We start from the raw sequence: 22900 nt of genomic DNA, 5'->3' as shown, positions 1-22900 counted from the left end.
GACTTAGAGGGGAGGTATGTTATACTACATGCTATCTGTGAGTTAATTATTGCTGGCATCTACAGCCCTCCTTTGGCCAATCTAGTACCATTGCAAAAAATGGCGCCACTTTTGGCTCTCTATCCTACGGCAAATATTCTGTTGGCTGGGGATTTTAACATGCCTCCGAACCCTAGCCCAGATAAACTTAATTTGGACTCTGCTACAGATTCTCCATTGTCCCACTGGGCTAAGGTTTTTGGTCTGTGTAATGTGTGGCAGTGGAAGCACCCTTGGGAGAAACAATTCACCTGCCATTCTACTACATATGCTACATTCTCCCGGATTGATCTGATATAGGTCAGTAACCCTTTACTGTCTCGCACCCACGATGATGCGATACTGCCGCAAGGAATGTCAGACCTTGCCTCAGTGCTGCTGACACTCAGGATTGACTCAGTTTCCGGACCTTGTTTTTGGAGACTGTCTCCATTCTGGGTAACTGATGAGCGGGTGGCCGCGGGGATGACAAAGGAGCTGTGTGACTATTGGGCGCATAATCGGGGTACTACCACCCCAGCTTTGGTTTGGGACGCCTTTAAGGCACATGCTCGAGGTCAGTACCAAGCTACTAATGGTAAGGTTCGCAGGGAGTCTAGCCTCTCCCTAGAGGAAGCTGAACACAAGGTTCAGGCTTTAGAATCTTAAAGTGGGGTTCCACCCAAAAAAACTAAAATACCTGAAAAATTGTAAAAACAAAAAACAAAAAAAATTTGAATATTTTTTTTTTTTTACTTACCTCTAAATGCCTGTTGCTAGGTGGTCCCTCGTAGTCTGCCTCTTCCTTTGCCTGGGCTGGTGACATCACTTCCCCCCAGGCACAGGAAGGGCTCGGCTCTGCTCCCTCCCTCCTGTCAATCATCTGGGACCCAGTACAGGTCCCAGGTGATTGAGCGGCCAATCACGGCGCGCGGCGCCGCTCGCGCATGCGCAGTGGGTACCGGGCTGTGAAGCCACAGCCCGGCGCCCACAGTTGAAATGCTGGCGCCGACGAGCGGAGGGGGGGACGAGCGGGGCTTCGATCCCCCGCATCGCTGGACCCAGGGACAGGTAAGTGTCCAATTAAAAGTCAGCAGCTGCAGTATTTGTAGCTGCTGACTTTTAATTTTTTTTTTTTTTTTTAATGAAGCTCCTGGGTGGAACTCCTCTTTAATATGTAGTCAGCAGAGATGAGGGGACCTATCACAAAATGCAAGTATTGTATAAAGAAATAGCATTGCTGTGTTCTACCTCCTGACAGAAGCTTCTACTTTCCCAATCCCAGAGGATTTTTGAGCAAGGTGAGAGGACATTCAGACCCCTGGCATGGCTGACTAGGGAATGCTCTACCACATTGCTAGAGACATTAGAGATGACAGTGGCTCTTTACAGTCTGACCACTTGCAGATTATTGCTCAGTTTGAAGGGTATTATGAGTGCCTTTATATATTTGTCAGCTGCACATCCATGATGCAAATATCTCCACCACATCCCAAAGATGCTCTATTGGATGGAGATCTGGTGAGTGTGGAGGCCATTAGAGTACAGGGACCTCATTGTCATGTTGAAGAAACCAGTGGTGAGATGATTGGAGCTTTGTGACATTATCCTGCTGGAGGGAGCCATCAGAAGATGGGTACACTGTAGTCATAAAGGGATGGACATGGTCAGCAACAACACTCAGGTAGGCCGTGGTGTTTATATGATGCTCAATTGGTACTAAGGGGCCCAAAGTTTGCCAAGAAAATATCCCCCCCACACCATTACACCACCACCACCAGCTTAGGGTTGCCACCTCATCCCTTTGAAACTGAATGCATATTAATTACACAGGTTCTGTGGCTGATTAAGGTGGTAATTAAACCCCCTTGGTGCCTTTTCTGCATTAAATTTGCCTCAGAACCTGTGTAATTCATTATGTGTTCAGGTTTAAATGGATGAGGTGGCAACCCTACACCAGACTGAGCCATTGATACAAGGCAGGTTGGATCCATGGTTTCATGTTGTTTATGCAAAACTCTGACCCGACCATCTGAAATCGAGACTCCTCAGACCAGGCAATGTTTTTCCAATCTTCTATTGTCCATTTTTTGTGAGGCTGTGCAAATTGTAGCTTCAGTTTCCTGTTCTTGGCTGAATGGAGTGGCACCTGGTGTGGTCTGCTGCAGTAGCCTATCTGCTTCAAGGTTCTATGTGTTATACATTCAGAGATCGTATTCTGAATATCTTGATTGTAACTAGCGGTTTCTATCATCTCGAAACAGTCTATTCATTCTTGTCTGACCTCTGACATCAACAAGGCATTTTCCTCCACACAACTGCCACTCAATGGATATTTTTTTTTGACCATTATCTGTACACCCTAGATCAGAGTTTCTCAACTCCAGTCCTCAAGGCGCCCCAACAGGTCATGTTTTCAGGATTCCCCGCTGATGAAATGGCTTTGTGATTACTAAGGCAGTGAAAGTGATTAAATCACCTGTGCAAAATAATGGAAGGCCTGAAAACATGACCTGTTGGGGCGCCTTGAGGACCGGAGTTGAGAAACACTGCCCTAGAGATGGTTCTGCGTGAAAATCCCAGTAGATCATCAGTTTTTGAAAAACTCAGACCAGCCCGTCTGGCACCAACAACCATGTCACGTTCAAAGTGACTTAAATCCCCTTTCTTCCTCATTCTGATGCTCGGTTTGAATTTCAGCAAGTTGTCTTTAACACGTCTAGATGCCTAGATTTTGCTCCGTGGCAAAATGTGGGCGTTGCTTAAATTGCGTCACATATTGGGAGTGGCTTAAAGGGCTTAAAAGTCTAAGATGACTTACATAGTGCAGAATGCAGTAATGTTAAACATGAATGTACTGTGCGGAGTGTACGGCGGTGGGTATAATGTGCAGTGGACGGCGGTGGGTGTAATGTGCAGGTGAGGAGTGTACAGCTTTGGATAGTATGTGCAGGGCGGTGTCAGTAGTTTTTTATTTTTATTTGTTTACAATTTAATTTTTAGTATTTTTTTTTTAAATGCTTTTTGGGGGCCAGTGGAATTGGTCAGTAGAGCAGTGGATGGTGTCAGAATCTTTAAAAAAATGTTTACAATTTTATTAATATATTTATTTGTACAATTTATTTTTGTATTTTTTATTTTTCACAATGATTGGGGGTGGGGGAGGGGGGTAATGAACAGTATCAGAAGAGCAGTGGATGATGTCAGTGTTTTTTTTTTATTTACAGTTTTGTTTTTTTTTGTTGGTTTTTTTAATATTTTTTTTTCACAGTGCTTCTGGGGAAGGGGGTGGGGGGGTGCGCGGCAGTGGACGGTGTCGGTAGAGCAGAGGACAGTGTCGGTAGAGCAGAGGACGGTGTCGGTAGAGCAGAGGACGGTGTCGGTAGAGCAGAGGACGGTGTCGGTAGAGCAGAGGACGGTGTCGGTAGAGCAGTGGACGGTGTCGGTAGAGCAGTGGACGGTGTCGGTAGAGCAGAGGACGGTGTCGGTAGAGCAGTGGACGGTGTCGGTAGAGCAGAGGACGGAGTCGGTAGAGCAGAGGACGGTGTCGGTAGAGCAGAGGACGGTGTCGGTAGAGCAGAGGACGGTGTCGGTAGAGCAGAGGACGGTGTCGGTAGAGCAGTGGACGGTGTCGGTAGAGCAGTGGACGGTGTCGGTAGAGCAGAGGACGGTGTCGGTAGAGCAGTGGATGGTGTCGGTAGAGCAGAGGACGGTGTCGGTAGAGCAGTGGACGGTGTCGGTAGAGCAGAGGACGGTGTCGGTAGAGCAGTGGACGGTGTCGGTAGAGCAGAGGACGGAGTCGGTAGAGCAGAGGACGGTGTCGGTAGAGCAGAGGACGGTGTCGGTAGAGCAGAGGACGGTGTCGGTAGAGCAGAGGACGGTGTCGGTAGAGCAGTGGACGGTGTCGGTAGAGCAGAGGACGGTGTCGGTAGAGCAGAGGACGGTGTCGGTAGAGCAGTGGATGGTGTCGGTAGAGCAGAGGACGGTGTCAGTAGAGCAGTGGACGGTGTCGGTAGAGCAGAGGACGGTGTCGGTAGAGCAGTGGACGGTGTCGGTAGAGCAGAGGACGGTGTCGGTAGAGCAGTGGACGATGTCGGTAGAGCAGTGGACGGTGTCGGTAGAGCAGTGGACGGTGTCGGTAGAGCAGTGGACGGTGTCGGTAGAGCAGTGGACGGTGTCGGTAGAGCAGAGGACGGTGTCGGTAGAGCAGAGAACGGTGTCGGTAGAGCAGAGGACGGTGTCGGTAGAGCAGAGGACGGTGTCGGTAGAGCAGTGGACGGTGTCGGTAGAGCAGAGGACGGTGTCGGTAGAGCAGAGGACGGTGTCGGTAGAGCAGAGGACGGTGTCGGTAGAGCAGAGGACGGTGTCGGTAGAGCAGAGGACGGTGTCGGTAGAGCAGAGGACGGTGTCGGTAGGGCAGTGGACAGCGTCGGTAGGGCAGTGGACGGCGTCGGTAGAGCAGTGGACGGGGTCGGTAGAGCAGTGGACGGTGTCAATAGGGCAGTGGATGGTGTCAGTGGTTTTTTATTTTTACGTATTGATTTTTTTTACAATTTAGTTTGTTTTTATTTTTTTCACAATGCTTTTTAGGGGAGGGTGGTAGGGCAGAAGGGAGTGGTGTCAGTAATTTTTTATTTTAATTTTTTTTTTTTTACAAATTAATTTTTTTAATATGTATTTTTTTTTTTTGCTCTTATCAGCCCTGTTGGGGGTGGCTTTAGTAAGATATCAGGGGTCTAAACAGACCCCTGACATCTCCCATTTGAGACAGGGAAAAGGAGTGAGGACACAGATTCCACAATCCCTTCCTCAGCACTGAAGATGAATTGACAGGAAACACAGATTCCCGTCCATTCATAAACAGAAGCAGAGTAATCACAGGTGCTCAGTTATTACAGGACACAGAGCGATAGCTCACCGTGTCCAATTCAGAAAAGAAAGGGGTCGGTAAATGACATATTTACCAACACCTTCCTCCGCTCTCCATCCTGACACATCCCCCCCCACAGCCGGTGGGAGAGGAGGGATGCCGGGGGTGGACGAAGGACAGCGGACTGCAGGAGAACAGAGGGGGACACATGGATGACACCACTGCCTCTCCCAGGATCAGCCCTGCAGCCGGGAGATCGCAGGGCACTTGTGGGTGTCTGGGAGCCTGCTACCAAAGGCTGGAAACTCCCGCACTTCGCGGGAGACTTGGGATGTCTGGCATTGATTTGCTGCCATGTGATTGGCTGATCAGCAATTTGTGTTATCCAGCAACTGAACAGGTGTACCTAATAAAGCAGTATTTTTTACAGAACTTTTGGCTTTGATAACCCACACCTCCCAACATTTTGAGATGGGAATGAGGGACACCTACTAGCAAACATATGTTGGCATAGGACACGCCCCTGCCACACCCCTTATAGGGGACATATCCAAAAAAAAAAGGGGGTTAATTAAATCCACAAGTGCTTTTTACCACCAATATTCCTTTATATTGGCTTTTAAAATTGCCAAATGCAGCAATTTAGAATTTAGATGAAAGGTTTAGCACTGGGAAACACTTTTTGAAAGATAAAAAGTGCATTTTATATACATCTATATAGATCAGACCAAAATGAGGGGGAAAGAGGGACAGAGGGACATTGCTCCAAATCAGGGACAGTCCTTCGAAATCAGGGACAGTTGGGAGCTATGGATAAACTGTTGTACAAACATTGTGCGACTTAAAAAAAATTGGAGCTACCGCTAATTTATTCTCCAGGGTCTCCGCTTATACAAAATATATCATGTTTGAGGTTCTAAGTAATTTGTGTGTGAACATTTTAAATATTTGCCTTGGTGGACAAGCAATTAAACTGTATTTGTTTTATTGAATGGAAATCATTCCTGCTGATTGGATGGAAACTTTTTAGAGAGACTGGACAATGTTTCCGGGAACTTCACAGCACGTGACTCAGGCAGCGCCAGTCATGTGACTCGGACCAGCCCAGAGGGCGTGGTGAGCATGACGCGGTCACGTGGTTCCTCATTGACGTGTTCTTGGTCATCTGATCCGAACTCGGTCATCGGCTGAAGTCTCCGGAGAGGACAGTGTACAGGGGGAGTCATGGCCAGCCAGTCCGCGGGGATCCAGCAGCTACTGCAAGCGGAGAAGAGGGCGGCCGAGAGGGTGGCGGAGGCCCGGAAACGTGAGACTCTAATCCGGTCACTTGTTGATTCATTGGGAGCTCTGCTTCTAACTTGCTGTGTAAAGACTACAACTCCCAACATGCTTTGCCGGGCTGTATCTCAGGAGGAATGCTGGGAGTTGTAGTTCTTCAGGCTATTATTTTATTCCAGGAGCCCAGAACTTGTCCCTGTCTGGTCGCTTTGTGGCTACAAGTCAGTGAGTGAAGCCGCACTCTGCTACATGAGCATTCAATCAACTTTATTGATCAGAACATTCTACCCCACAGGCCCCTCCCTTCTGATATGGTGCACCCTTAAAGGGCCAGTTCTCTCCGATGAAGAGTTGGGGTGAAATGTATCAGAGGGGAGGGGGTCTGCCGAGAGTTGTATGTACCGATCTGAACAATAAAGGTAATTGAATGGAAAAGTAGCGGTGTGTACGGCTTTGCTCACTAACTAGGATAGGGTGTGGGCTCCTGCAATGAAAGGACTGCAAGTTCCAGCAATCCTCAGCTGCAGCATGGCATGCTGGGAGTTGTAGTTGTACACTGCTGAGATTTTTTTTCGAATAGTCCAATATGTGAGATCTTTTAGGAAATGTTTAAAGACTGCGGATGTGATACAGGTGTGGGGGGGCTCTGCGGGGGGGGGGGGGGGAGGGAGGCTCTGCGGGGGGAGAGGGGGAGAGGAGGGGGGGCTCTGCGGGGGGAGAGGAGGGAGGCTCTGCGGGGGGAGAGGAGGGGAGGAAGGAGGCTCTGCGGGGGGGGGGGGAGGGAGGCTCTGCGGGGGGGGAGAGGAGGGGAGGAGGGAGGCTCTGCGGGGGGGGGGAGAGGAGGGGAGGAGGGAGGCTCTGCGGGGGGGGGGGAGAGGGAGGCTCTGCGGGGGGGGAGAGGAGGGGAGGAGGGAGGCTCTGCGGGGGGGGGAGAGGAGGGGAGGAGGGAGGCTCTGCGGGGGGGGGGAGAGGAGGGGAGGAGGGAGGCTCTGCGGGGGGGGAGAGGAGGGAGGCTCTGCGGGGGGGAGAGGAGGGGAGGAGGGAGGCTCTGCGGGGGGGAGAGGAGGAGGGAGGCTCTGCGGGGGGGGGGGGGAGGCTCTGCGGAGAGGAAGAGGGAGGCTCTGCGGAGAGGAAGAGGGAGGCTCTGCGGGGAGGGGAGGGGAGGAGGGAGGCTCTGCGGGGGGGAGAGGAGGGAGGCTCTGCGGGGGGGGGGGGCTCTGCGGAGAGGAGGAGGGAGGCTCTGCGGGGGGGGGAGAGGAGGAGGGAGGCTCTGCGGGGGGGGAGGGGAGGGGAGGAGGGAGGCTCTGCGGGGGGGAGAGGAGGAGGGAGGCTCTGCGGGGGGGGAGGCTCTGCGGAGAGGAGGAGGGAGGCTCTGCGGGGGGGGGAGAGGAGGAGGGAGGCTCTGCGGGGGGGGGAGAGGAGGAGGGAGGCTCTGCGGGGGGGAGAGGAGGGGAGGAGGGAGGCTCTGCGGGGGGGGGGGGAGGGAGGCTCTGCGGGGGGGAGGAGGGGAGGAGGGAGGCTCTGCGGGGGGGCTCTGCGGGGGGGGAGAGGAGGAGGGAGGCTCTGCGGGGGGGAGAGGAGGAGGGAGGCTCTGCGGGGGGGAGAGGAGGAGGGAGGCTCTGCGGGGGGGAGAGGAGGAGGGAGGCTCTGCGGGGGGAGAGGAGGGGAGGAGGGAGGCTCTGCGGGGGGGAGAGGAGGAGGGAGGCTCTGTGGGGGGGGGGGGCTCTGTGGAGAGGAGGAGGGAGGCTCTGCGGGGGGGGGAGAGGAGGAGGGAGGCTCTGCGGGGGGGGGGGAGAGAGGAGGAGGGAGGCTCTGCGGGGGGGGAGAGGAGGGAGGCTCTGCGGGGGGGGGAGAGGAGGAGGGAGGCTCTGCGGGGGGGGAGAGGAGGAGGGAGGCTCTGCGGGGGGGGAGAGGAGGAGGGAGGCTCTGCGGGGGGGAGAGGAGGAGGGAGGCTCTGCGGGGGGGAGGCTCTGTGGAGAGGAGGAGGGAGGCTCTGCGGGGGGGGAGAGGAGGAGGGAGGCTCTGCGGGGGGGGAGAGGAGGGGGGAGGCTCTGCGGGGGGGGGAGAGGAGGAGGGAGGCCCTGCGGGGGGGGAGAGGAGGAGGGAGGCTCTGCGGGGGGGGGGAGAGGAGGAGGGATGCTCTGCGGGGGGGGGAGAGGAGGAGGAGGGAGGCTCTGCGGGGGGGGAGAGGAGGAGGGAGGCTCTGCGGGGGGGGGAGAGGAGGAGGGAGGCTCTGCGGGGGGGGGAGAGGAGGAGGGAGGCTCTGCGGGGGGGGAGAGGAGGAGGGAGGCTCTGCGGGGGGGGAGAGGAGGAGGGAGGCTCTGCGGGGGGGGAGAGGAGGAGGAGGGAGGCTCTGCGGGGGGGGAGAGGAGGAGGGAGGCTCTGCGGGGGGGGGAGAGGAGGAGGGAGGCTCTGCGGGGGGGGAGAGGAGGGGGGGAGAGGAGGAGGGAGGCTCTGCTTGGGGGGAGAGGAGGAGGGAGGCTCTGCGGGGGGGGGAGAGGAGGAGGGAGGCTCTGCGGGGGAGAGGAGGGAGGCTCTGCGGGGGGGAGAGGAGGAGGGAGGCTCTGCGGGGGGGGGAGAGGAGGAGGGAGGCTCTGCGGGGGGGGGGAGAGGAGGAGGGAGGCTGTGCGGGGGGGGAGAGGAGGAGGGAGGCTCTGCGGGGGGGGAGAGGAGGAGGGAGGCTCTGCGAGGGGAGAGGAGGAGGGAGGCTCTGCAGGGGGGGGAGAGGAGGAGGGAGGCTCTGCGGGGGGGAGAGGAGGAGGGAGGCTCTGCGGGGGGGAGAGGAGGAGGGAGGCTCTGCGGGCGGGGAGAGGAGGAGGGAGGCTCTGCGGGGGGAGAGGAGGAGGGAGGCTCTGCGGGGGGGAGAGGAGGAGGGAGGCTCTGCTTGGGGGGAGAGGAGGAGGGAGGCTCTGCTTGGGGGGAGAGGAGGAGGGAGGCTCTGCTTGGGGGGAGAGGAGGAGGGAGGCTCTGCTTGGGGGGAGAGGAGGAGGGAGGCTCTGCTTGGGGGGAGAGGAGGAGGGAGGCTCTGCTTGGGGGGAGAGGAGGAGGGAGGCTCTGCTTGGGGGGAGAGGAGGGGAGGAGGGAGGCTCTGCGGGGGGAGAGGAGGGGAGGAGGGAGGCTCTGCGGGGGGAGAGGAGGGAGGCTTTGCGGGGGGGGAGAGGAGGGGAGGAGGGAGGCTCTGCGGGGGGGAGAGGAGGAGGGAGGCTCTGCGGGGGGGAGAGGAGGGGAGGAGGGAGGCTCTGCGGAGAGGGGGAGGGAGGCTCTGCGGAGAGGGGGAGGGAGGCTCTGCGGGGGGGAGAGGAGGAGGGAGGCTCTGCGGAGAGGAGGAGGGAGGCTCTGCGGGGGGGGGGAGAGGAGGAGGGAGGCTCTGCGGGGGGGGGGAGAGGAGGAGGGAGGCTCTGCGGGGGGGGGGAGAGGAGGAGGGAGGCTCTGCGGGGGGGGGGAGAGGAGGAGGGAGGCTCTGCGGGGGGGGGAGAGGAGGAGGGAGGCTCTGCGGGGGGGGGAGGGGAGGAGGGAGGCTCTGCGGGGGGGAGAGGAGGGGAGGAGGGAGGCTCTGCGGAGAGGGGGAGGGAGGCTCTGCGGGGGGGGGGGAGAGGAGGAGGGAGGCTCTGCGGGGGGGGGGAGAGGAGGAGGGAGGCTCTGCGGGGGGGGGGGAGAGGAGGAGGGAGGCTCTGCGGGGGGGGGGAGAGGAGGAGGGAGGCTCTGCGGGGGGGGGGAGGGGAGGAGGGAGGCTCTGCGGGGGGGAGAGGAGGGGGGGGGGAGGCTCTGCGGGGGGGAGAGGAGGAGGGAGGCTCTGTGGGGGGGGGGAGGCTCTGTGGAGAGGAGGAGGGAGGCTCTGCGGGGGGGGAGAGGAGGAGGGAGGCTCTGCGGGGGGGGGAGAGGAGGAGGGAGGCTCTGCGGGGGGGGGGAGAGGAGGAGGGAGGCTCTGCGGGGGGGGAGAGGAGGAGGGAGGCTCTGCGGGGGGGGGGAGAGGAGGAGGGAGGCTCTGCGGGGGGGGGAGAGGAGGAGGGAGGCTCTGCGGGGGGGAGAGGAGGAGGGAGGCTCTGCGGGGGGGGAGAGGAGGGGGGAGGCTCTGCGGGGGGGGGGGAGGAGGAGGGAAGCTCTGCGGAGAGGAGGAGGGAGGCTCTGCGGGGGGGATAGAGGAGGAGGGAGGCTCTGCGGGCGGGGAGAGGAGGAGGGAGGCTCTGCGGGGGGGGGAGAGGAGGAGGGAGGCTCTGCGGGGGAGAGGGCCGCTCTGATGTGCTGTAGGGGGGGGGGCGCCATTCTTCGGGGGACAGTGGGAGGCTAATGGCGCTCTGCAGGGAGGAGGGCCGCCATCCTTTGGGGGACGGTGGGAGGCTGATGGCGCTCTGCGGGGGAGAGGGGCTGTGCGGGGGGTGGGGGGCACCATTCTTTGGGGGACGGTGGGAGGCTGATGGCGCTCTGCGGGGGACGGTCATAGACTGTACATACATTACAGGTGTAGTTGGAGACTGGGGGATGAGGACTTCTTTTTGTACATATCTTGATGCCCCCCACTGGCTCCTGGAGTCCACAGGCCAAACAAATCTCCTTTATTTCTGGAATCCTGTGTATCGCCTGACTGGTAGTTGCAGACTTCTCCTCTTCCTGCTCCTTCTCTTCCTCTTCCTCTTCTTCCTCCTCCTCTTCCTCCTCTAATCTGCAGAACATTATGAAAGCAGTCATGGGTTTTGTACATTCCTTCTTTTTCTGGGAGGGGGTTGGCTGGTTTAGACCGGTCATCCAATGCATTTCATTTACTGAGCGCTCTGACCTCCACTTAGACCTCATTAAGTGATTGCTATCTCTATGTGGACGTCTATTCAGTCTTACTTCCATTAATGCCTTCACAGATGACTTGCATTTTATTCCTTCCTCATCCCTGGCTGAACACTTCTGCATTTTCTGCCCTGTTGCACATTATTGTGCCTGAAGCCGACATACAGTGTACAATGGAGATAGGAGGAGCCCAAGGAAACGTGTGATTTGGTGTTGAACCTTCTTTTGATGAAAATTGTGTTTGATTTCTACACATGTACAGTTGTGCCCAGAAGTTTGCATACCCTGGCAGAAATTGTGAAATTTTGGCATTAATAATGAAAATATGACTAATCATGCCAAAAAAGCTGTCTTTTATTTAAGGATAGTGATCACATGAAGCCATTTGTTATCACATATAGTTTTTTGGATCCTTTTAAAATCATAATCACCCAAATGGCCCTGATAAAGTTTACATACCCTGGAATGTTTGGCCTTGGTACAGACACAGAAGGTGGCACACACAGGTTAAAATAGCAATTAAAGGTCAATTTCCCACATTTGTGGCTTTTTAAATCACAATTAGTGTCTGTGTATAAATAGTCAATGAGCTTGTTAGCTCTCACATTTAAGCACTAAGCAGGCTAGACACTGAGCCATGAGGAGATAGAAAAGAACAGTCAAAAGACCTGCGTAACAAAGTAATGGAACTTTATAAAGATGGAAAAGGATATAAAAAGATACCCAAAATCTTGAATATGTCAGTCAGTACTGTTTAATCACTTATTAAAAAGTGGAACATTCGGGGCTCTTTTGATACTAAGCCAAGGTCAGGTAGACCAAGAAAGATTGCAGCCACAGCTGGCAGGATAACTGCTCAGGATATAAAGATAAACCCAGAGGTAACCTCATGAGAAATACAGGCTGCTCTCCAAAAAGACGGTGTGGTTGTTTTTAAGGAGCACAATTCAACGTTACCTGAACCAAAAAGAGCTGCATGGTTGAGCTTCCAGAAGGAAGCGTTTACTGCGCCAATGCCATAAAAAAGCCTAATGAGGCATGTCAAGGTGTTGTTGGGCATATTGTAACCAGGCTTTTTTGTGGAACTTGTACAGTAAAGTCTTCTTTCTGGCAACTTGACCATACAACTCTTTACCTGTGGGTTTTTCTTTGTATCCCGAACAGTTCCTGTGGCAGTTGTGGCTGAAATCTTTTTTTTGATCTACCTGACCTTGGCCTGGTATCAAGAAATCCCCCAAACTTTCCACTTTTTATTAAGTGAACAATACTGATTGGCATATTCAAGCCGGACTCCCACTTTAAGTATAAACATTGTAACAATTTGTCAATGGAATAGACTTCCTGTGTAAGTGAAAAAAGTTTAACCACTTAAACACTAAACCTTTTTCTGACATTTGTTGGTTTCAAGTTAAAATCATTTTTTTTTTGCTAGAAAATTACTTGGAACCCCCAAACATATATTTTTTTTAGTAGACACCCTAGAGAATAAAATGGTGGTTGTTGCAATATTTTATGCCACACTGTATTTGCGCAGCGGTCTTTCAAATGCAATTTTTTGGGAAAAAATTACTTTAATGAATTAAAAAAAAAAAAATCTAACCAGTAAAGTTAGCCCATTTTTATTTTTTTTGTATAATGTGAAAGATTTTACGTCGCGGGAATCGTGATCTTTTTATTCTAAGCAAAAAAACCGTGATTCTCATTTTGACCAGAATCGTGCAGCTCTACTATTTATACACAGACACTAATTGTGATTTAAAAAGCCACAAATGTGGGAAATTAACCTTTAACTGCTTCCCGACCAACCACCAGGTTGGCTCCCCTGCACGAGCCTTCGTAGCTTAAAAAATAAAATAAAAAAATCGCAATAAGCGTATATTGATTGGTTTGCGCAAAATTTATAGCGTCTACACAATAGGGGATAGATTTATATGGCATTTTTATTTTTTTATTTTTTTTTACTAGTAATGGCGGCGATCATTGACTGTGACATTACTGTGGACAGATCGGACACTTTTGGTGCCATTCACATTTATACAGCGATCAGTGCAATTTAAAAATGCATTGATTACTGTGTAAATGTGATGGGCAGTGAAGGGGTTAAGTGTCCTAGGAAGTGATTCTAACGGTAGGGGGGAGGGGCTGTGTGTGACACGACACTGATCACTGCTCCCGATTACAGGGAGCGGTGATCAGTGTCCTGTCATTAGGCAGAACGGGGAAATGCTTGTTTACATCGGCATTTCTCTGTTCTTCATCTCCGTGAGATGATCACTGGTATCCCCACGGACATAGAGTCCGCAGGACCCGCTATCACATTCACAGAGCTCGCGGCACACAAGCAAACAGCTGCTTAAAGGGCAACGTCCAGGTACGTTAATATGCCTGTACGGGCCCTTCTGCCGACGTATATCGGCGTGCGCCGGTCGGCAAACACTTAATGTTCAGTGATGACCTCTACTCTGATAGAGGTGACACGTTTTAGTTTTTTCAAAAATGTTGGTTTTATATTTTCATTACTGTGTATGACTATTTAAAAAATCTCTGGGTGTCTCAAAGCCCCGGTGCTCCTCACCATTTCCCCTTTCCTTTGTGGGCCATGTTGTATATGAATTAGGGCTGACGCCCACCATTGGTTATTGTTGGCTGTATATGGGCTATTGCCCTAGAGTCAGTAATTCAGAATATAGAAAGAGGAATGGGGACCTTCCTGACTGTGCAGTGTTGTAGAAATCACAAGACTGAACACATTTACAAATGCTTATGCCGGTAAACCTATTTGTATTTAGTGCTGTGCTTGGAATTCCACTTGGTCTATGACATTACTGACTGTGATAATGCAGCTCTTGTATAAAGTGAAGGATCTGAGTATCACATGGCTGCACTTTTTTCTTATAATCCAGGAAAGAACAAGCGTCTGAAACAGGCAAAGGAGGAGGCCCAGGCTGAGATCGAGCAATACCGGCTGCAGCGAGAGAGAGACTTCAAGGCCAAGGAGGAAGCTGTATGTATTTGGGTGGGATTCAAATAGGGTTCAGTGATCGCTGTTCCTTTTTGCAGGAGTTCATGCTAACCCCCGAGTAACATAACGTTTTTTTTTTTTCCTCCAGGTGATCTTTTCAAAAGGCCAATTATTGGTTACAGCTTATATATCTAAGTGACCCTAAAGTGATACTAAAGTGTTATTTTTAGCTAAAAAAAATAAAGTAAAAATGTTCTACTTACCTGCTCTGTGCAGTAGATTTGCACAGAGCAGCCCCTATCCTTCTCTTCGGTGCTCCTGGCCCCTCCCTCCTGTTGAGTGCCCCCACAGCAAGCAGCTTGCTATGGGGGCACCCGAGCCAAGCCACAGCTCCCTCCCTCCGTTCAGACACGGAGCTACGGCCCCGCCCCCTTTTTCTTTCCTCATTGGCTGACTGATTTTGACAGCAGCAGAAGTCAGTGGCGCCGCGCTGCTGTCTCAGCCAATGAGGAGAGGAGTCCCGGGCAGCCGAGACACTCCTACAACAGCGCTGGATCGAGATTGGCTCAGGTAAGTATGGGGGGGCTGTTGCACATGGAAGGCTTTTTATCTTAACCACTTGCAGACCGGAAGATTTTCCCCCTTAATGACCTGGTCGTTTTTGCGATACGGCACTGCGTCGCCTTAACTGACAGTTGCGCAACAATGTACCCAAACAAAATTTACGTCCTTTTTTTCCCCACAAATAGAGCTTTCTTTTGGTGGTATTTGATCACCTTTGCAGTTTTTTTTATTTTTTGCGCTATATACAAAAAAAAGAACAACAATTTTGAAAATTTTTTTTTTTTTTTTTTTTTTTTTTTTCTTTTTGCTATAATAAATATCCCAAAAACGTTTAGGCCAAGATGTATACTTCTACATATTTTTGTTAAAAAAAAAGGCGTATATTGATTGGTTTGCGCAAAAGTTATAGCGTCTACAAAATAGGGGGTAGATTGGCATTTTTATATTATTTTTTTTTACCAGTAATGGCGGTAATCGTCGATTTTTAGCCAGACTGCGTCATTGCGGCGGACAGATCGGACACTTTTGACACTTTTTTTGGGACCATTGACATTCATACAGCGATCAGTACTATAAAATTGCACTGGTTACTGTATAAATGACACAGGCAGGGAAGGGTTAACACTAGTGGTGATCAAGGGGTTAAATGTGTTCCCTGGGAGGTCTTTCTAACTGTGGGGGGGCCGAATGGAGGAGGAGAGAGATCGCTGTTCCTAGTCGCTAGGAACTGCAGATCTGCCTCTCCTCCCTTGTCAGAACGGGGATCTGTCTGTTTACATTGCCAGATCCCCGTTCTGGCTCTTTCCAGGGATCGTGGGTAGCCGGCAAACATCGCGGCCACGCAAATCGGGTACTCCGCCTTGCAGCGGACGCGCGTGCCTGCTATGGCTCTTAAAGGAGCCGATGTACAGCTACGGCAATTCGCTGGAACGAGCCGACCTGCTGCAGTATAATGACGGCGGCTGGTTGGCAAGTGGTTAAAGTGGATGTAAACCCGAAACATCCGGTCTACCTCGCACAGCGAAGCAATAGATGCCATCTGCCCCGGGATGTCAGGAAAGGAGCAGCCAGTCATCTACAATCCTCTCCAATTTCCAACAGTAAAGAAAACCGACGCACAAAAAAAAAATTTTTTCCTTTTCCTTTTCCTTTCCTTGGAAAACATGGGGCCCTGCACAAGCGTACGAGGCCATACATGCATAATATTATACTGTTCAAGTTAAATGGTGGGTGGGGGGTGTGGTGTTTCTTTTATTGCTTTTGGGTTTTTTTTTTTCCCCCATTTTGCATAGAGGTTTAGAACCCCTGTCAGATTTTTATAGCTCTGTAAATCTGTAACGGGGAGACAGGCAGAAAAAAATATAGGACGGGGTTGTTTTTATTGCACTATTTATTATCACTCCCTGTCTGGTGAAAAGTTGTATGCAGGACAGGAAGTGAAGGGAAACTGGACCCTGCATAGTAGAAAAGAAATCTGGCAGGGGTTCTAACCTTTTCCCTTTTCTTAAAACGAAGAAAAAAGGTTTTTGTTGTACATGCACTTAACCCCTTGCCGCCATCCCTATAACTGGTGCCAGGAGCCGGGGGATTGCTTTCCAATTTTGTAAATGCTGTGATTAGCACAATGATCACAAGATTGGGAGTCCTTCCCAGGCTGCCGACCATAAACAGTGACCAGGAGCTGTCGTTGTGCTGGCTGTACCAAGTGAGTGCACTCCTAGTACAGTTCAATGGACACATATATACACTATATTGCCAAAAGTATGGAGACACTTGCCTTTACACGCACATAAACTTTAATGGCATTCCAGTTTTCGTCTGTAGGGTTCAACATTGAGTTGGCCCATCCTTTGCAACTATAACAGCTTCAACTCTTCTGGGAAGGTTGTCCACAAGGTTTAGGAGTGTGTCTATGGGAATATTTGACCATTCTTCCAGAAGTGCATTTGTGAGGTCAGGCACTGATGTTGGACGAGAAGTCCTGGCTCGCAGTCTCCGCTCTAATTCGTCCCAAAAGTGTTCTATGGGATTGAGGTCAAGACTCCTTTGTGCACTAGTGTGTGGTCATGTTGGAACAGGAAGGGGCCATCCCCAAACTTTTCCCACAAAGCTGGGAGCATGAAATTTGTCCAAAATGTCTTGATATGCTGACACCTTAAGAGTTCCCTTCACTGGAACTAAGGGGCCAAGCCCAACCACTAACCCACACCAAAATCTCCCTTCCACCAAATGATTTGAACCAGTGCACAAAGCAAGATCTATAAAAACATGGATGAACGGGTTTGGGGTGGAGGAACTTGACTGGCCTGACCTCACCCTGCTAGAACACCTTTGGGATGAATTAGAGTGGAGACTGTGAGCCAGGCCTTCTTGTGCAACATCAGTGCCTGACCTCACAAATGCGCTTCTGGAAGAATAGTCAAACATTCCTAAACCTTGTGGACAGCCTTCCCAGAAGAGTTGAAGCTGTTATAGATGCAAAGGGTGGGCCAACTCAATATTGAACCCTATGGACTAAGACTGGGATGCCATTAAAGTTCATATGCGTGTAAAGGTAGGTGTCCCAATACTTTTGGCAATCTAGTGTATGCCTGGCTTTAAAGCCCACTTCTGTGGTGCTGCATTTATATATATGCGAGGTCCGTGTCAAGAGGTTAATGAACTAACAAATGCTCTTTATTCTTGATCGGTTTATCTGAGCGTTGCTGTGTTTTTTAGGCTTTGGGCTCCCATGGAAGCTGCTCTGAAGAGGTGGAGAAGGAGACATCTGCAAAGATGTCCATAGTCCAAGAAAACTACAAACAGAATCAAGAACTTGTATTAGAGCAACTGCTATCTCTTGTTTGCGAAATAAAACCTGAAATCCACGCCAACTATCGCTTCAGCGGCTAGAGAGGACCCATGTGCGCAGATGGGTTGTTGCTGACTCCTTTATTGCTGTCCTATTATTTATTGTGCCCTAGGCCATGATAAGCCATTTTCTTGAATCTAGCACCGCTCCAGTGTAGTCTATGCAATTTATTATTCCAGCAGAGGGGGCCCTTTGTGGGTGCCAGTAAGATGAATATTTTACCAAAGCCTTACACGGAGGGTTAAGCTTTACACGAGGTTGGGTCTTTGAAAAGGGAAGTAGCCGGCAGGAATTGGTAGGACGAGGAGGGGTTGGTGAGGAGTCTTGTGTTGTAGTTTTGAGGAAGGAGTGAGTATTAGTCAGAGTTTCTACCACTGGTTCTTAGTTTTGCTTTTTCCATGTATACCTTTTTAGAAATAAAATAATTTTCTTTTTCCTTCATGACCAGTGTCGTTTTTTGCAGCTTTCTTATTGGGTCCGTCAGTACATCTTCTCTGACCAGGTAGCCGTTTTTGTTGGATCACCATGAAAAAGAAGCTTACCGGTTTCCTAGGAACCAGTCATGTTCAAGGTGCAAAGTTTGTTTTTATACACTGAGGTCAGGGTAAGGCATAAACATTAATTTCACCTTTTTGGACCATGTTTCATGGTTGTCATTTTTGGGGTGTACATGAAGCACGGTCGCATACCGTATCCCCAAAACCTAAACTGCCCCCTTCCTGAATCGCAGGGTGCTGGAATCTGTGGAACACTCAGTGGTTTTTCGCAGACTCTCTAGAATTCTTATGCTTCTCTAAACAACAAATGCCGGTGCGAGTGATGGTTTTGTGTACCTTTTTGGTAACAAAAATGTAAATCTTTTACGTGGAGGAGCCGCGGACACTCCATCCTTTATCACACAGAGAAAAAGCAGCCTAGTGCATATCGTAAGACTCTTTATTGAAGAAAAACATACGATAATATAAGATGAACTCCGGACTCTGAAGAGGGTTCTGTTCTTGAAACGCGTAAGCTATGCCCCTGCAGATGGGCACCACTCAAGCATTGGGCCTGGATTGAGTTCATGCTTGTATTCACCTTTTTGTGAGTATGTTGAATTTTATCTTTCCACAATAAAGAGTCTTGTGATAATGCCCTCAGCCGATGGGCCCTTTTTCTTTGTCTTTGTTTCAGTTCCTGGTTTGTTGATTTCCCTTATCTGATGTGCCCAGCAAGGCCTTTATGTTGCAGAATTTGTTATTGTTGGTTTCTCGTTCAATATTTTTATTAAGGTTTACATGAGATATACATAACAATCTGTAGGCATGGGAAACAGTCAAATCATGAATAATAAAAAAAATATGAGTATATAAGTCACGGTATGTTCAACAGGAATTATATCCGAAAATAAGACTTATAATAATATAGATTCACTTAAATAGCCAACATTAGAACCCCAAAAACGGTGTATTTAATGAAACGTGCCTCCAGACCACCCATCCACCCCTAATGGGCACAAACTGTGGATAGGTGGGGGCAAAGCTGTATAAATCGGGAATATTTACACCAAAATAATTTTAAATATTGCAAAAGACATAAGGGGGTCTAGGTATTCCAATGATAGATTACACATGCCATTTATATTAGATCAAAACACTAAGAATTAAGAGAAATATCAGATAATATATAAAACCATACATGTAAGAAGAGAGATCCCCTTATCTGTCAGGATAAGAAAAGATAGGAAGAAGAGGGAAGAAAGAAAGAGAAGGAAGGTTCTTCCATGGTGGTAGTGCAGCCCACACCCAAAAAAATGCATATCGTTAATAAAAATAAAAAAAAATATTGTATTGGCGTATAACACTCACCTTTTCACCCCAAAAATTGGGTGCAAATAGCTTGTGCGTGTTATACGCCAATACTTTAATTTTAGATGCCTCGGAGGGGAGGGGGGACGGGACGAGTGCTGTCAGATTACATACAGTGAGAATCTCCTGTTTACTTGGCGGCCTCTGTAAAAGGAAGTCCCGTCTCCTGGGCCGCTATTGGACCAATGTTCTATCTATCATAGGAGATTCTCACCATATATAATCTGTCGACGCTCATCCAGCCCCCCTCCCTGTCCCCTTTAGGCTGCAGATGGGCATCGATCAGGCTGCACTGATGGCAATGGTGAGGCTGCTGCATTGATGGCACTTGTGAGGCTGCAGATGGGCATTGATTTGCAGCAACAATGAATAATCAGTCAAGGGGCAAAAAATGTTTAACCCAAGGTTTCCAAATTTTGTTGAATTTACCGATATCATTTTCTATGGCCGTCATTTTGGCAAATAGAAGGGCCTTCAACATCCTATGTTTGGCTTCAGCCACAATTAAGGTGGGAGTTTTCCAAGCCTTGGCTATAGTTTGTTTGGCTGCGGTTGTAAGATTAATGAGCAGTTGAAATTGAGTATGAATAAGTGCAGCTGGTTTAAGATTTAGGAGGGCCACAGCTTGGTCTGGGAGTATAGCGATTTCCAAGGCTTTAGAAACCATATCAAATATCTTTCCCCAGAAATCTTGGGTTACCGGACCACCAAATATGGAAATGTGTACCTGGTGAGGAACATCCTCAAACAATTTTCTGGGTATGCTGGGATAAATTTTGCAATCCTTGCTGGTACCAAATACCAATGTGCCATAACTTTGAAATTGGTTTCTAATGCATAACAATTTGGGGGAAGAAGTTTTGGTGGCCAGCCAAATATTGGACCAGTCATCTTCGTCAAATGTACGATTCAAATGCAACCATTTAGCAACATATGAGGGAAATGAGTCGTTAGGTATAGAGATGTTGATATAGGAGTGAAATCAGTCCTCTAATATGTGGGTCACTCTTGCAAATACGTTCAAATTGTGACATTTGGTTAAGAATCGAACCTGTACTAATGAGAGGTGTATAAAAATTCTTGATTTGCAAATAATGAAAAGATTCAGTCCTAGGAAGCCCAAAAGTTTCACAAAGTGTAGGTAATGTATGAAAATTGGTGGAAGATGATAATTTGCCTAGCCGGGTCAAATTCGTAGTTGACCATGATGCAAAAGAGTTCGGAAATTTCCAGGCAGGGTAGAAAGCTGGATTCTTGAGGAAAGAAAGAAGGGCATTATGTGGTGATTGAAGATTATGAGAAATTTTAAATTTGTCCCATATAGCCAATGAATGTTTAGTAACGGGATTGGAAAGGTGGGCTCTGTTTGGTTTGAAGCCATAGCAGATTAGCCACAGAAATGGGGTCACTGTCAATGGACTCGGCAGCCACCCATAAGGGGATTTCTCTAGTAGCATGATATTTAGGGAGCTGTGATAATTGAGATGCAAAATAATAGGAAAAAAAATTTGGCACGCCCAGCCCCCCTTTTATTTTTACGAAGATAAAGTGTTGCAAGAGGTATTTGGGGTTTGGTAGGTCCCCATATAAATGACATAACCCTTCTTTGTACTAGTCTTAAGAAATACGATGGCATTGAAATAGGAAGTACTCTAAATAAATACAGAAATTTCGGTATTGTCATCTTTATAGCATTAATTCGCCCTAACCACGACAAGGGGAGAGAAGTTTCATTAGTCCGGTGATTTGTTTCAATAATGGAAGGTAGTTTGCTGCAAAGAGATCTGTCAAGGAGTTTGTAAGTTGGACTCCTAAATATAAACGTTGGTGAGATACCCAGTTAAAAGGTAAAGAAGATTTAGCTTGCATTAATTCAGTGTGTATTAAAGAAATATTAAGTGCATTTGATTTTGTAGGGTTAACAAACAGACCAAAAATATGAGCAAATTTATCTAGTAAGTCTAGTAAATTTGGAGCAGAAACGTGGATGAGTTAGGAAAATTAAAACATCATCTGATAGTAGACAGATCTTATGCTGTAATCCTCCCTATTGTTGGTTTCTTCTGAATACTGAGACAGAAGAGGAGCATTTTTTTTGGGCGGGGGGGTGGCCCCTATGCAGACTCACTTTTAAAGTGGTTGTAAACCCACTTTGGGAAAAAAACAAAAAAAAACTAACACCTGCAAGACAAAGGCATAATGAGCTAGTATGCATAGCATACTAGCTCATTATTTAATAGTCATTATGTAATAGTCACATGAGATCAATGCCTTCGCTGTGGTGCCCATACACAGCACCGGCTGGTGACATCACTCCCGGGGGTTACTGCCTGGTATCGCGGCTCCGGCCAATCACAGCGCCGGTGACGTCACTCCCGGTAACGGCACACTCACTGAAGCAAACGGCACGTACGTTGTGCCTATGACGTCGGCACATGCAAATACAGGGATATCTCCTAAACCGTGCAGGTTTAGGAGATATCCTGGGTAGCTACAGGTAAGTCTTATAATAGGCTTAGCTGTGGCACAAAGTGGTTGTAAAGGATTTACAACCACTTTAAGAGTCTGTCTTCTGTAGCACTGATTATTCTTTTCATTCTTTACTCCTCCCTCCCTTCATGTTCAGGCCCATGCTAGCTTAGGACATTCTTGGCTGTGTAGTGGGTGGTGTCATAGCAACAGGTGACTCCCCTCCAAGCCTATCCAGCTGCTCCAGATTCTCTAGCCGACAGATAAAATTATAAGGGTGTATGAAAAAGGTATGGCGCTACCTCATAAATAGATAATTAATGCTCACTTACTACAATAAATGATCCATTTGGGTCTTAATGGTTCATAACTTTCAACCAATAATTCATAAAAAGGTGTATAATTATAATCTTACACGAACCAAGAAAAGTCCCATTACCATATATAAAGAAGATCCTACCGGTCTATTGAGATAGATAATGATAGGAATGAAGCAAATGATGATGATTAACTTCCAAACCGTGCATGGAGAGTTCAAACTCACCACCGCTCATTGACTGGGACCCCTAAAAGGACAGAGGGGTTCCCTATAGCCAGCAATGTAGGAGATGATGGTTCCTCATTCTCAGAAAACTATTAGGCAATCGTACTCAAGAAAAAAGACACATAAGAAGGATCAAAGCGGGGTTATATATGCAGGTAGATATAACAATGCCCACTCGCATTAGGAAGTGCTAGCACCAAAAGCCTAGGTACCTCTGCACGCCATCCTGATGGCCACAGCATGCGTTCCAAAGCAGGGGACGTGGAAACCAATAAGACCGGAAATGACCATTGGACATTTCCGGTCTTATTGATCCTTCTTATGTGTCTCTTTTTGAGTATGATTTGCTTCATTCCTACCATTATCTATCTCAATAGACTGGTAGGATCTTGTTTATCCCCATGTTTGGACTTTTCTTGGTTTGTGTAAGATTATAATTATACACCTTTTTATGAATTATTGATTGAAAGTTCTGAACCATTAAGACCCCAAAGGAAGCATTTTATTGTAGTAGGTGAGCACATTAATTATCTATTTATGAGGTAGCGCCATACACTTTTTTTTTTTTTCATTTTCATACACCCTTATTATTCCAAAGTGGTTTATTCACTTTTAATGGGGCAGCGTCACTCATTTATTATATAGTCACTGGTTGGCACCATTTCTCGTCACTTTATACGACAGATGAAAGTTAACAAAGCATTGTGGGTGCTGGTGA

The 22900-nt window shown here is 49.2% G+C and overlaps 1 protein-coding gene across 1 annotated transcript; it reads left to right on the top strand.

The window, feature by feature from the left end:
• Nucleotides 1-5979: 5979 nt before the first annotated feature.
• On the top strand, nt 5980-17763 carry ATP6V1G1 (ATPase H+ transporting V1 subunit G1). The gene is made up of 3 exons (XM_073600265.1): nt 5980-6194; nt 13849-13949; nt 17190-17763. Exons 1-3 carry the CDS (start codon nt 6113-6115, stop codon nt 17361-17363), a joined length of 357 nt encoding a protein of 118 aa, XP_073456366.1. The 5' UTR covers nt 5980-6112; the 3' UTR covers nt 17364-17763.
• The last annotated feature ends 5137 nt before the right edge of the window (nt 17764-22900 follow it).

Source organism: Aquarana catesbeiana, linkage group LG09 (assembly GCF_042186555.1).
Source record: "Aquarana catesbeiana isolate 2022-GZ linkage group LG09, ASM4218655v1, whole genome shotgun sequence".
Lineage (NCBI taxonomy): Eukaryota > Metazoa > Chordata > Amphibia > Anura > Ranidae > Aquarana > Aquarana catesbeiana.
Note: the sequence above shows the minus strand (reverse complement) of the source record. Positions and strands in the feature narration are given on the sequence as shown.